Source organism: Arachis duranensis, chromosome 9 (genome assembly GCF_000817695.3).
Source record: "Arachis duranensis cultivar V14167 chromosome 9, aradu.V14167.gnm2.J7QH, whole genome shotgun sequence".
NCBI classification, from domain to species: Eukaryota; Viridiplantae; Streptophyta; class Magnoliopsida; order Fabales; family Fabaceae; genus Arachis; species Arachis duranensis.
The window spans coordinates 114,890,821-114,904,752 of record NC_029780.3 but is presented as its reverse complement, the minus strand read 5'-3'; the positions used below and the strand labels follow the sequence as shown (position 1 = coordinate 114,904,752).

The window sequence follows — 13,932 nt, the reverse complement described above, 5'->3', positions numbered from 1 at the left end:
TGTATATGCAATCACAATTAAAAAACAATTTAGTCACACAAAAATTTTAAAAAAATTCAATTTTATCTTTTTTTTGTTCGTTTGGTCATGCATGTTCACACTGTTCCAAAACCACCATAATAAGAAATTATATTAGACTTGGAAAGAAATGTATCATTAATATAGTCTTACAAAAGGAAAAAAACAAAGAGAAAAGAAAAACCAACTAGTGAATTATAGCCTTTCGATTTCATAATATATCTAAGCAGGAAAGTCTTCTAAAAAGATGCGAGTCTTTGCACCTATAAAGCCCAAATATCTAGTTCTGTCCTATAAAATTTGTTTAATCTACCATTAAAGATGCATAAATTGCGTTCCAGTCAAATACATGTATAAATTTTCTAAAATAACTAAAATGAAAAAAATTAAAAAGGCGAAACCGATGCTTAGCAGGAACGAATTTAAGTAGGAAGGAACAGTAGAAAGGAAGAAATGTTCTTCACTCACCAAGGGAGGTGTTCTTCAATAGAAGGGTGGAACGAATTAAATTAATACTGATTTAGTAAAAAACATATCAATTTACTTTTTAATATTTACAAAAGTTATATAATCATCCATCTTAAAAAATATTTAATTATAAAATGATCCTACTTTAGTTAAGATGTTAACTCTTATTGGGTTAAATTAACTCAAATTAAAATTAAACATCCAATTAAAATGTGCCACGTCATAGAGGATAATTTACATGTTGATTTAGAGGGGGTTGGGTAGAACTCGCTAGATTGTAGTTTTGCACACTAAGTTTGGTTCAAGATTCAAGATTATTTCTATAAAATCTCCAAGATCAAAGTTCAACAATTGAAGGTACAATTCAAATCCATCAAGAAGAAAGGTACATCTGCTGCTGAGAACTTGAACAAAATCAGAAAGGTTGTAGATTCTTTAGCTGCAATAGGTTACACTTTGTCTTTAGAAAATCACATCACTGCCATAATTGATGGACTTTCTAAAGAATATGCTATCTACATCTCTTCTGTCATGACTAAATCAGACACTATTACACTAATTGAGGCAGAAGCACTCTTGCTGGCTCATGAGGACATGTTTGAAAGATATAGAAAACCAGATTTTGGATCATGTTAAGCAAATTTCACTCAAGCTCCATCACAATTTGGTCTTGCATCATCAAGAACAAATTCTAATGGAAGAAGAGGTAGAGGGGGAAGGTTCTATAAAGTTGGAAGATTTAATAATATGGATTCAAGACCAGTTTGCCAACTCTTAGGCCATATTGTTTTTAATTGCTTTCATATATTCGATCAAAATTTCCAGCAACCTTCCACTAACATGCTTCAATCACAACACAATGGCAATTTGGCTCCCTGACACACCTAGAGCTTACCTTGCCACTCCATGATTGATTTCTGATCCAAGCAACTTCATTGCTGCCTCTGAATATAACGGGCTGAATAGATCATGCTAGGTAATGGTATAGGTACTTCTATAGCACATTCTGGTTAATCTTATTTGGTGAATCTTGATACTCAACAAAAATTTCTTCTCGATCAGCTTTTACATTCTCATGACATTGCTCAAAATTTAATAAGTGTTCAAAAATTTTGTGCTGACAATAACTGTTTCTTTGAATTCTATGCTAACATTTGCTTTGTCAAAACCCAGGCTACCAAGGAGATTCTTCTTCAAGGAACTCCTAAGAAAGGCATATATGAGTTTAATAGAGTTGCTGTCTCAAGATTACCTAGACACAAAGATCAATTTGTTTTAAATTTCCTTCATGTACAACCTAAAGTTTTTACTGCCTCTCTTGATTCTTACACTTTATGGTACAATAGACTTGGGCATTGTGCACCCAAAATTGTTCATTCTGTATTGAAAACATGTAATGTCAATTTACCATCTACTATCAATAAAAAAAGTGTTTGTGAATTCTGTTGCATGGCTAAGATGCACTATTTGCCTTTTAATCTTGATTCATTTATCTTTCATGCTCCTCTTGACATGGTGTATTCTTATTTATGGGGACCAGCCCCTATTACATCATATAATGGATTTAACTATTATGTCTCTTTTGTAGATGGTTATACCTGTTATACATGCATTTATCTTTTACACTCTAAATTTCAAACCTTTAGTGCCTTCTTACAGTTTAAAGCAATGATTGAAAAGCATACTGGTTTCAAGATCAAAACCTTCCAAACTGATTATAGAAGGGAGTTTCTTTCAAAGCCCTTCACCCAATATCTTACTGAGCATGAAATTACTCATAGATTTTCATGTCCATACACGCATCAACAAAACAGTTGTGTTGAAAGAAAGCATCGCCATGTTACTGAAACTGATCTTGCTATGTTAGCTAAGGCTTCTCTTCCCTTAGTTCATTGGAATGATACCTTCCTCTCAGCCACCTTCATCATTAATCGTTTGCCCTCTATTACTACTGAAAACATCTCTCTATATGAAAGACTGCATCACCACAAACCAGATTACTCCTTTCTAAAAGTATTTGGTTGTGCTTGCTACCCATGTCTCAAGCCTTATTCTCAAAACAAGTTTGATTTTAAATCAGAATTATCAGTATTTCTTGGGTATATGCATCCAATCACAAAGGCTACAAATGTCTCACTAACTCAGAAAAAATCATCATGTTAAATTTGATGAGACCAAATTCCCTTATTCCACTCTTTTTGCTAATGCTCCTCCTAACACCCCTTCCCCACAATTCCCTCACACCAATCTTACAATTCTTTTTCTCAATACTACTCTACCCTGCAATGTTAAATTACCTCAAACCCCATCAACTACACCCTCTACACAAGCCTCTACTTATGACTTATCCTTTTACTCCCATCACCACTGATATATCTCCTTCAATTAATATTGAATCTGTTCTTTACCCACACACTTCACTCAAAAGACCTATTCCTCTAAACACTGTTAATACATCTCAGCCTCCTTCTACTTTACATCCGGTTAATATACCTATATCTGGTCTTGAAATTCAATTTGGCAGTGCTCCACCTACTCCTGTATGCAAACAAGAGCCAAAGTTGGCATCTCTAAACCACGTGTTCTGCTGCCAATGCTGTACCTACCATTGATTTAACTCGGAATATCCCTAAAAATATTAACCAAACCTTACAATCACCCCATTGGCATAGTGCTATGCAAGAAGAATTGAGAATTGTTATAACTATTGACCAGGTTTTTGCACCTGTGATCAAACACTCCACAATTAGAATTGTTATAACTATTGCTTTGAAATTTGGTTGGCAAATTCACCAATTCGACTTTAATAATGCATTCTTGAATGGTGAACTTAATGAATTGATGTTTATGAAGCAGCTCCCAGATTTTCAATAAGGTAATAATGATTAGGTTTGCCAAATGCACAAATCCTTACATGGATTAAGACAAGCTCCACGTGCATAGTTTGATAAATTGTCCTCTACTCTAGCTACTTTTGGTTTCAAGAAAACAAGGTTAAATTATTCTTTATTTGTTAAACATAATGTTGCTGTTACTATGTATATATATTTTGGTTATGTAGATGACATTTTGATAACTGGAACTGATTCAATTGCCGTCCAGAATATTGTAACTCAATTACACCACATTTTGCACTTAAAAGACTTGGGTGAATTAAATTTTTTCTTAGGCATTGAAGCCAAGAAGATGCCTTCTGGTGCTTATCAGCTCTTTCAATCTAAATATATTAGTGACCTTCTTAAAATGGTTGGCATGATTGATTCTAAAGGAGTTCCTACTCCAATGATTACTAGTGTTAAAATATCTAAACATTGCAATGATTTGTTCGACAATCCCATCTTGTACAGTGTTAATGTTGCAAGTGTGAGACTGTATAAAATTAGTCCCACATTAAGGAAAGTAAAGAAGAATGAGGAGTTTATAAGATGAAAGATTCATTAATTTATTACTTTAAGGTTTTGAATTGAATCTAGTGTTGATATTTTATTCTAGCACTGATTTAAGCAACACATATTTTTACCAAAGCTCTTTCATTCAATTAATCCCTTTAATATATAGATGCAAGTTCAAACTTAAAGTGACTTCTAAAGTCCCATTAAATTTTTTTGGGGAGGGAATAATAGAGTTAAAGAAATAAATAGTGAAAAGGAAGTTAGCTAATAAATAAAAATTCTGTTATTGTGTTGAAAACAGAATTTATTAGAGTGAGTTAGTTCTCTCTTTTAATTAATGCAACTAAGTGTACTATGTCTAATAAATTCTTCATACTCATTTTATCATCGTTGTACTGTGTCTAATACTTTTGCATGCATTAGCTCAATCATATTAAGATTCTTTCATATGGTTATTGTTGTGTATTCTTTTTAAACCAAAGTATTTTTTGTTAAACAGGGCTTAAGGCTACTGAAGGCCTCTCTGCAGTCAAGGATGGTGTTGACAAGCGTGTTCCTGTGGAATATGGAGACATAAAGATATATATTCATTAATGTTTCATGTTTAAGGATATGGATATGTATGTATTTATGACTATGTTTAGGTTTAACTAACATGTGCCTTTGGGATAGATAATAAAGGATTCCGTTAGAGAGACAATGGACTATTTGTACAATGATTTCTCGTACTATCTAGAATAACTATTTGAGTAATAAGGATAATAAACATCTTCCCAAAATATTAAACTGATTTTGGAATTCACCAAGGATCGAACTCTTCACCTTTCGAATTTAGTGTTCTAATATCATGTCATGATATCACATATCTCTAATACTCCATAAACCTCCATTGTACACATTGTACAAGTATTCCATTGTCTCCTCATACTTTCCCGATAATAAATTTATTATTAGTAAAAAAAATTTAAATATTTTTATTTAATGAATATAAAATAAATTTATTAAAACTTAAATTTTTTATATTTTTAATAAAAACTTTTTTATTTTATAATTTTAATAATATAGGTATGTATTTTGAAATATGTAGAATTAAATTACACAACAATTCCTGAAGATATTTTGTAAGAGTTGAGATAAGTACTAGTGGTATTGGAACGGTAAGTGGTGTATGTGGACTCTCGAGGCGCATGCAAGCATGCATCAAACCCTTTCCAACTTCCCTCCATCTCTATATATATCCTTTCAACTGTTCAACATTCAGATTTATGTCTGTCTTTGAGGCATGACGACTAGGACATCCACTAAAACTAATTTGAGTATGAAGCTTCTGATAGAAACAAAGCGTAAGAAGGTGCTGTTTGCAGAAGCTTCTAAGGAAGTGGTGGATTTCCTCTTTACCTTGCTTCAGTTGCCACTTGCTACCGTCGTCAAGCTTTTAACCAAGGAAGATGCCGTTGGTTGCTTAGGCAATCTCTACTCTAGCGTTGAAAACCTCAACCATATTTACTTGCAACCAAACCTATCTAAGGATCTTCTCCTTAATCCAACCATTCTTGGCTCTTCACCTTCCATCTCCGGCCTCCTCCCTTCAGCTTCTGGAATGATAACGCCAAAGCTGTACGGGTGCAACAATAGCAATTGCAACACTATATCAGATGTGTGTTACTCTCGTTGTCCCACTTGTACGACCTCTTATATGTCGAAGGAAATGACCACCTATTTCAAGGGTAGGGCGGCCACGGCGGCCAACAATAATGGGTTTGTGAAAGAAGTAACAACTTACATGATCATGGATGATCTTCTCATTCAACCCATGTCCGCCATATCCAGCATCAACATGCTTAATAAGCAGTTCAATGTCAAGAATGTTGGGATATTGAAAGACACTGTTGTTCAACTCGGCATCAATGAGGTATCTCTATTCTCTATCCTTTAATTAATTATCCTCATAAGTCATAATTATCTGTATCTGTCTGTTACAGGTCTTAAAGATACTCAAGACTTGTATGGAAGAGTCCGACATGGTTCTCACAAGGATTTTCTTAGATTCATGAATATAATTTCGGATCTTAAGTAGTTATATTTGTAGTAGTTTTAATTTCTACTTTATTAGCTTTATTTGCTGTAGTAGTTGTGAAATATTTATGTTTCTTATTAGTTTTGCTAAAAATGTTAAGACTATGTTTCTAGTTTTAGGACACTCTTGTCTTTTAGAGTTTGAAGTTTGAACTCTATGAAATATTATTTGTTGTTTTCTTTTTTTATCAGTTCATTTTCAATTTATAATTTTTTGTTTATTTATTTATTTATATTATCTGGCTTTATTTTGATTTAAGCACATACAATAAATTATCAATATTAATGAACTGAGTATGTTAATTAAATTTAAACACAAAATATTTTTTAAATTTTTTGTTTTTATTCATTTAAAATTTTTAAAATGATTCTCATTTGAAATTAGTTCTTCTCATTTTAAAAATTTTAAATAAATAAAAATAAAAAATAAAAAAATATATTTTATGGTTAACCTAAAGTACTTTTTATGTACTCTTATTATAATTAATTATTATCAATATTAAACTAATAAAAAATAATTTAAATAATATTATCTAGTAAATCTTAAAGGAAAAGCTACATCCAATCTTTGGAATAGTCTTTTATGTGATAACGAATAAAAAAATAAAAAATAAAAAAGTTTTATAATAATTACTCTAAAATCATTCTACTCTCCTTTCAAATACTCTATAAAGTACAGAAAAAAAACTTGAAAAATAAATACATCCTTTGTTTAAAGTACAAATTGTGCGAATGTATTAAGACTTTGTTTTGGAGTAGTGTAGCGTATTGGGCTTTTGTTGCAACTTGAAATCACACGCGTGGGAGGGTTTGCCAAGAAAGCGCGAGTCAGTCAGAGCTGAGCTAAAGTGAGAGATAATCATCGGAGATGGCGTCGTCGAAGGGAGGCGGAGGCGGAGGAGGAGGGATTCCACTGGAGAGGATGAGTGTTGAGCAGCTGAGGGCGTTGAAGGAACAGGCGGATCTCGAAGTTAACCTCCTTCAGGACTCCCTCACCAACATCCGCACTGCCACCACTCGCCTCGAGATCGCTTCCTCCGCTCTCAACGACCTCTCCCTCCGCCCTCACGCCTCCAAGATGCTCGTCCCCCTCACCGCCTCCCTTTACGTTCCCGGAACCCTCGACGATTCTCAGAAAGTCCTCGTCGACGTCGGCACCGGTTACTTCATCGAGGTACGCTCCCCTCTTTCTCTTCTCTTCAGCTTCTGAGCTTTATATCAAAACCTATTAATCGAATTCTGTGTTTGTAGATTGCTTTTATGATCCGAATTGCGTCCTTCGATTTTATTCAGTAATAATCATTGGAATTGTGTTGTTTTGGCGTCTCCTTTGAAAATTGATGTTAACCTTTTATGATAGCAATGGCACTGCTTTCAAGCCACTAGCGTATTTTGCCACTGTCGTTTGTTTTCAGAAACTCCAAAGAGATGCAGTTTATCTTGTTTGCATACATAGTGATAGAACTATGATGAGTTTTTGAGGTACAAAAAAAATTTCTAAATATTAGGTTTCATATGCAGGGGGTTATGTAATTGAGTGATGAGCTAAGTACAGTTCTTGTAGTGTTCTATCTGTAACTTTCCATATTCAACGAAACTTAAATGTTTTGCGCGTGCTATTTTGTATTCAAGTGATATGATTCGTTGTAATACCTGCCAAAATCTACCAAGGATATTCAATAGTGACATATGGGAAAAAAAACCACAATTCTTGGATAGGTATCCATATGTGCATTTAATCATTATACAGTTACACATTTACAATAAAGTATAAGAGACAACCTTTCTGTATCCTGTTCAATATTTTCATGGTTAAGTAAGTGTTTCCTTTGCAATGTCGAAGATGATAGTGGAGTTGAAAACTTTTAAGGTGTTTGTTTTATCTGGTTTGTGCGTGTTTGTGTGTTGGATGAAATAGTTTTTTGTATTTATAGGGTCTAGCCTATTTTACTTTGTTTGATTTTCTCTTGAATTATGCTCTACATTGTTGTGTTGTACTCTTTCTTTTCAAAGAAAAAAAAATTAATTGTTTCCTTCATGCTGAAAACAGAAAACGATGGCTGAAGGAAAAGATTACTGTGAGCGCAAAATCAACCTACTGAAGTCAAACTTCGATCAACTTGTTGAGGTAAGTTTTCTGTTACACATCTTCTAAAACTTGATAGATGTGTATTTACTACTTGTTCTAGGGCAAGCTTTCCCGATTAGATGCTGATGGTAATTTCTATGGTTATTCTAAACATGATTTTTTTTAGGAGTGTGGTTTCAAGTAACATTTCTTATGAAAAAAAAGTTTAGCATCGTATGTTTTGCCTTATCCATTTATAACCGAAAAGCAGCATAATCCAAAACTGCAGGTTGCATCCAAAAAGAAAAATGTTGCAGACGAAATGGCGGTTATTTTACAGGCAAAGATGAAGCAATTAGCATCTACATCATCCTAAAGTAGTAGGTATAGACTTCAATTACTTCTTCCATGTCATTGTACCATAGCAAACCAAAATCAGTGGTTTTAGAGTCAGTGATGTTATATGTTGTTTGAACCTTTTATTAAATTACTCCTCTTTTTGTTAGATACCTCCAAAATTTATCTTGGAAAGATTGGAATTCGGAACTGTGTTTGGAAAATCAAGTCAAACGATTACTATTGGAATTTGGAATTTTGAGAGTATTGATGGATTTAGCAATGGTTTTTTATTAAGCGCTTTGCTTAGGAAATGACTCTGCTCTGTTATCAATTTATCATTCCGTCATTCTTCAGTCTTGTAGTAACATAAAATTGTGGGCAATTTACCTATTTAAAATAAATGGAGAAAAAGTTTACTCAATTACAACAATTGAGAATTAGTTACTTGCATGTCCTGATTCATTTTTATATAATCCGTGGTAACCTTCCACGTTTTACAACTAACACATAAACCGTGGTAAGCTCCAATAGTTTATGAAAGAAGCATCATAAACATAAACCGTAATAACCTTCCACAGATTATGAAGTGACCATTGGGAGGCGTAAACCGTGGTAACCTCCCACGGTTTATGAAGAGATCAGTTTGGGTATAAATAGTGATAACCTTCCACGGATTTTGAATAGCTATATATATATATATATATAGACCAACAGTGGTAACCTTCCATGGATTTTGAGTACCTATATATATACATCGACTAAAAGGTTAGTTATACTATCTTGGTCGTATCAATATTTTTGCATTGGATGCTCGATATGTGTCAAAGTTCTGTGCATGTTGTATATCTTCCTTAGTTATACTATCTTCACTTAAAACAATATAGAACTACATGTTTGTCGTATCTTTAGGAATATCAAATAAAAGTAAATAAGAGGATAATGTGACCAAGAAGTGATTGGTATTTGAAGAATCAGACTATTACTATTAAAAGATGGGAGCTATTAGTACGTTTATTATATTGATTTGTTTGTCTATTATTATTATTATTATTATCAGAGAAAATTTAAAACAAAGATGAAAAATGATAAATGTGAATTTTCAATTATGAATAAAAAATATATAAGCTCAAGTTTTATGTTTATACTATTTTTTTAAAAATTATATTTAATCATATTAATATTGTAAATATGATTAGGAGTACATGAATCTTATATTTTTAAAATTTAATGAGTGTCAGAAGTGCTTTTGTCTTTCATATGTTGCAGCCAACTAGGTTATGTATATATACGTAGATACTCAAAAATTGTGGAATTATGTATAGATATAAGTACTCAAAAACCATGGGAAGTTACACGATTTATGCCCAAACTGATCTCTTTATGATGCTTCTTTCATAAACCGTTGGAATTTACAATGGTTTTATGTGTTAGTTGTAAAACGTAAAAGGTTATTGGAAGAGAGAGTCGATGGATTGTACTCTAATACTATATACTTGACATCTAATAACATTTAAAATTTTTATCAAATTATATTAAAATATTGGTGAAATTTACCCAACCCTCCCTAGAATAATATGTAAATTATCCTTCATGGTGTGACACATTATAATTGGATGCTTATTTTTAACTTGAGTTAATTTAACTTAATAAGAGTAGATTCACATCTTTCCTCCTGAATCTCCGAGTATCCATGGCGAAGCAGAAGCATGTGGCTCCTCCGGAAGACTCTGATCATGAAGAAGAAGAAAATTAAACCATTTTCAAAAGCTTCTAGCCCATTACTTTAATAATGGATGTGGCAGTGTGGTCATATTAGCATTAGCAGACATTTTTGCTGGCACTTAAATTTGTTCAAACATTCATAGAATTTGAAATTGATGCTGTGTGGAGCAGAAAGAGTAGTATTTGGTTTAATCTCAATTACACTTGTTTTTTCTTATGTGAAAAATATAATTCTGAATTGAAATAGGTAGAGGTGCAGTTTTTAATATTTTATTAAATTATATATTTATTTTTTTTAAATAATTTTTTAATTATAAAATGATCTAACTATAGTTAAAATAGTATCCAATTATAAAATGACACATTACATAAGGTAATTTACATGTCATTTCAAAAAAGATATGGTAAAATTTATCTAAAATATTATATATGTATATTAATAATATTTTAATAAACATTAAATATACTCTATGTTATTAACAATTTTTATTAACATTCTTCTAAATATTTAATAATAATATTTAGTATAAGTATTACAAAAAATATTCTATAACAATTACAATAGATATTTTATGTAACACTTAAAAAATGTTACAATAAATTTTTTTACTAACACTTCAAAAGATATTGATAGATCTTCTAAAACAATATTCTAATAAATGTTACAAAAAAAATTTATTAACAACATTAAAAAAATATTACCATTAATTTAAATCCACAAAATATTCTCCGTACAAATTAAACCAAGATATAACTTGGATAGTTTTTATATACATAAGCATATCTGACTGCAATTAAAAAACCGATTAAGCAAGGTGATACTGGATATGGTAGAAATTGGGTGAATGATCAAGTCATCCATCACCAAATAACTCACCGCTTCTTCCACAAACCCATTACGGGTTGTTCTTAGTGCTTCTAGGAGAGTGCACGGGGCAACATTCACACCTGCACGGATATCGAGAAATATCGGATTCAGCATAAGCGTAAGTCACAGAATTTATTATTTTTTATTATTAATTTATCATTAATATTTAAAAATATAATATAAAATATATTATTAAATTATCAGATTAAAAAAATTAAATTAATAATTAAATAATAATAAAAATATAATAAATTTTGATTACTGTCTAATTTTTTTATATAGAATATTAACAACGGAAATTAATTTATTATCTAAATAAAAAATATCAGTTACTAGTAAATTAATCATCATTAATAATGCTTGCACATGAAAAAAGATAAGTATGAAAAGCATCAATGTAAATTTTTATAAGATTACACTAAAAAACCAACTTAAGATATAATCAATTATAGTCAATTAATTAAAAATATGCTAATTACATACAAAGAATGAAATAACTCTCTACTATTCTTAATCCTGGTTCTCATCTTTACTAACCTTCATCTAACTTTCTTCGAGAATGAAAGAAATCAATTTTCATCATTCCACTCGTCAACCAAGAAATCTCTCTTATATATATAACCCTTGGTTTCCCTTATCATTCACATTCATATTCATCCTCAGAATGACGACGAATCCCACCACTAATACAAGTAATTTGAGTATGAAGCTTCTGATAGACACAAAGAATAAGAAAGTGCTGTTTGCAGAAGCCTCTAAAGATGTGGTGGACTTCCTCTTCACCTTGCTTCAGTTGCCACTTGCTACCGTCATCAAACTTTTAACCAAGCAAGCCGCCGTTGGTTCCTTGGGAAATCTTTATTCCAGCGTTGAAAATCTCAACCATGTTTACTGGCAACCAAACCTATCTAAGGATCTTATCCTTAATCCAACCATTCTTATCAATGCACCTGCTATCTCCGGCCTCCTCCCTTCATCAGCTGCTATAAACCACTCCGAGATAACTCCAACGCTCTACAGGTGCGCGAGGAGTTCCGGTTATAATTGCAGTAGCATCACTGTAACAAGTGCGTACAATTCTAGGTGTGCCACGTGCGGTTGGCCTATGACGAGGGAAGTGAATTCCACGGCCACGGCGGCATCTAATGACAGCAATAATGGGTTTGTGAAAGAAGTAATAACTTACATGATCATGGATAATCTTCTCATTCAGCCTATGTCAACCATATCTGGCATCACCATGCTTAATCAGTTCAATGTCAAGGATGTTGGTGTCTTGAAAGAAACCGTTGTTCAACTTGGCATGGAAGAGGTATCTCTCTTACACTCATCTCATTTCAACCTATTCCAACTTTAAATTATACTGCTATATGTCTATTCTTTTTCTTTATGTTACAGGGCTTAAAGCTACTCAAGGCATCCATAGAGTCCGAGATGGTTCTCACAACCGTTTTCTTAGCTTGATGCATTCGGATCTTAAGCATATAAATTAATATATAGTTTCCTTTGATTTTTGTTGGCTTTGCTTAAAATTAATGTTAAGACTGCGGTTCTTTGTTTTAGGATGTATGTGTTTGTCTTTTATTATTTATGCATCTTTACGTTTAATTTCATGAATTTTGAGTGGGTGATGAGATCTTTTGTAGTTCCCCTTTATACTTTATAATCATATTTATTTTGAATAATTAGTGTATTGACCCAAAACTCTGAAAATATGAAAGCATAACCCATGATTTTTTCTTGGTCATACACATACATACTGTTCATACCCTGGCCCAATGATAAGGGCCCAGGTCCAACTAAAAGGCCTAATCCGATGGATTAAGCCTAGCTAGGCACCGACCTTCATATAAGAAGTCGGTGTCCACTACGACTTACCCTAAAGAAGTCGGACATGAGATTAGCTGGCAGATAAACACTCATCCAAATGAGTAACCGCCCCTAAAATCTCTCTAACCGCTTCATAAAGCCATATCTTAACCTCCCTAAGATAATGGGACGGTTAACACCCTAAAGATATGGCACTACTCCAACGGTGGTTATTGGCTCACCACTATAAATACACTGACACTCCTCAGGTATCTCTAAGCCCAATACTCTCTAGACATGCCAACACCTTTGTTAACTTAGGCATCGGAGTGTCTTTGCAGGTACCACCCCCATTCACTCACGAAAACAAGTCGGATGGAGCCTCCCGAGTTGCACATTCATTCGGCAACCTCCTCCTTCACACATTTGGGCCAGCCAACGCCATCCATTCAGTCAATCTCCGGTTACCCACCGTAACATTGGCGCTGTTGCCGGGGACCCGAGAGATCATTCATTGATGGCGGACAGATCCCACGAAGAAGGTCATGTGGAAACGGATTCTGAACAAGAGAATCTGGACACGGGCAATAACGATGTGGACCTAGCCCTACACCAGGAAGTTAACAATCAGCATAGAGAGGCCACCTCCGGGGTAAAAAACCCGAAGATAAATTCCTCAGATGGGCGCGCATCAGAAAAAGAAGGACCATCCCATGTAACTGAACTCATGGGGTTAGTCCACAGCCGCCTGGAACAGCTAGAACAAGAGCGGGAGCGGCAAAAGGAAACTGAAAAGTACCTAAAAGAGGAGATGGAACGGCGAAAAGAGTTAGAAAGAAAACTCTTAAAGCTGGAATCTTCCCTCAAGAGTCACAACTCCCGCGACGAACAAGAATAGCCGCTCTTGGGTGAAGAGGATCCTTTCAGCGAGGACATAATGAGGGCAAAAGTTCCGAGAAACTTCAAAAGCCCGGATATGGACCTCTACGACGGAACCACGGATCCAAAGCATCACCTAAGCAACTTCAAAAGTCGGATGTACCTAGCTGATGCTTCCGACGCTACGCGATGCAAAGCTTTCCCGACCACTTTATCGAAAGCAACGATGAAATGGTTCGATAGCCTTCCCCCGAGATCGATCACTAGCTTTGAAGACCTCTCAAGGAAGTTTT

At 33.6% G+C, this 13,932-nt stretch overlaps 2 protein-coding genes across 4 annotated transcripts; both read left to right on the top strand.

Moving 5' to 3' along the window:
• Positions 1 to 6,726: 6,726 nt before the first annotated feature.
• On the top strand, positions 6,727 to 10,209 carry LOC107467726 (prefoldin subunit 5). 3 transcript variants are annotated; one of them, XM_016086898.3, is made up of 4 exons: positions 6,727 to 7,128; positions 8,005 to 8,082; positions 8,312 to 8,406; positions 10,018 to 10,209. In XM_016086898.3, exons 1-3 carry the CDS (start codon positions 6,823 to 6,825, stop codon positions 8,396 to 8,398), a joined length of 471 nt encoding a protein of 156 aa, XP_015942384.1. In that variant the 5' UTR covers positions 6,727 to 6,822; the 3' UTR covers positions 8,399 to 8,406; positions 10,018 to 10,209. The 3 variants fall into 3 exon arrangements, with proteins under 3 accessions (XP_015942384.1, XP_020987135.1, XP_015942383.1); XM_021131476.2 differs by lacking the exon at positions 10,018 to 10,209 and adding an exon at positions 8,529 to 8,641; XM_016086897.3 differs by lacking the exon at positions 10,018 to 10,209 and having other exon boundaries at positions 8,312 to 8,641.
• Positions 10,210 to 11,634: 1,425 nt separating this feature from the next.
• On the top strand, positions 11,635 to 12,451 carry LOC107467598 (uncharacterized). The gene is made up of 2 exons (XM_016086737.3): positions 11,635 to 12,263; positions 12,350 to 12,451. The coding sequence occupies exons 1-2, from the start codon at positions 11,655 to 11,657 to the stop codon at positions 12,413 to 12,415; spliced, it is 675 nt and encodes a 224-aa protein (XP_015942223.3). The 5' UTR covers positions 11,635 to 11,654; the 3' UTR covers positions 12,416 to 12,451.
• Positions 12,452 to 13,932: the final 1,481 nt, after the last annotated feature.

Coding starts and splice junctions, on each gene's coding strand:
- LOC107467726 (XM_016086898.3), top strand. CDS start 6,823: ATGGCGTCGTCGAAGGGAGGCGGAGGCGGAGGAGGAGGGATTCCACTG. Junction 7,129..8,004: donor GCACCGGTTACTTCATCGAG/GTACGCTCCCCT, acceptor TGCTGAAAACAG/AAAACGATGGCTGAAGGAAA. Junction 8,083..8,311: donor ACTTCGATCAACTTGTTGAG/GTAAGTTTTCTG, acceptor CCAAAACTGCAG/GTTGCATCCAAAAAGAAAAA.
- LOC107467598 (XM_016086737.3), top strand. CDS start 11,655: ATGAAGCTTCTGATAGACACAAAGAATAAGAAAGTGCTGTTTGCAGAA. Junction 12,264..12,349: donor TTCAACTTGGCATGGAAGAG/GTATCTCTCTTA, acceptor TTTATGTTACAG/GGCTTAAAGCTACTCAAGGC.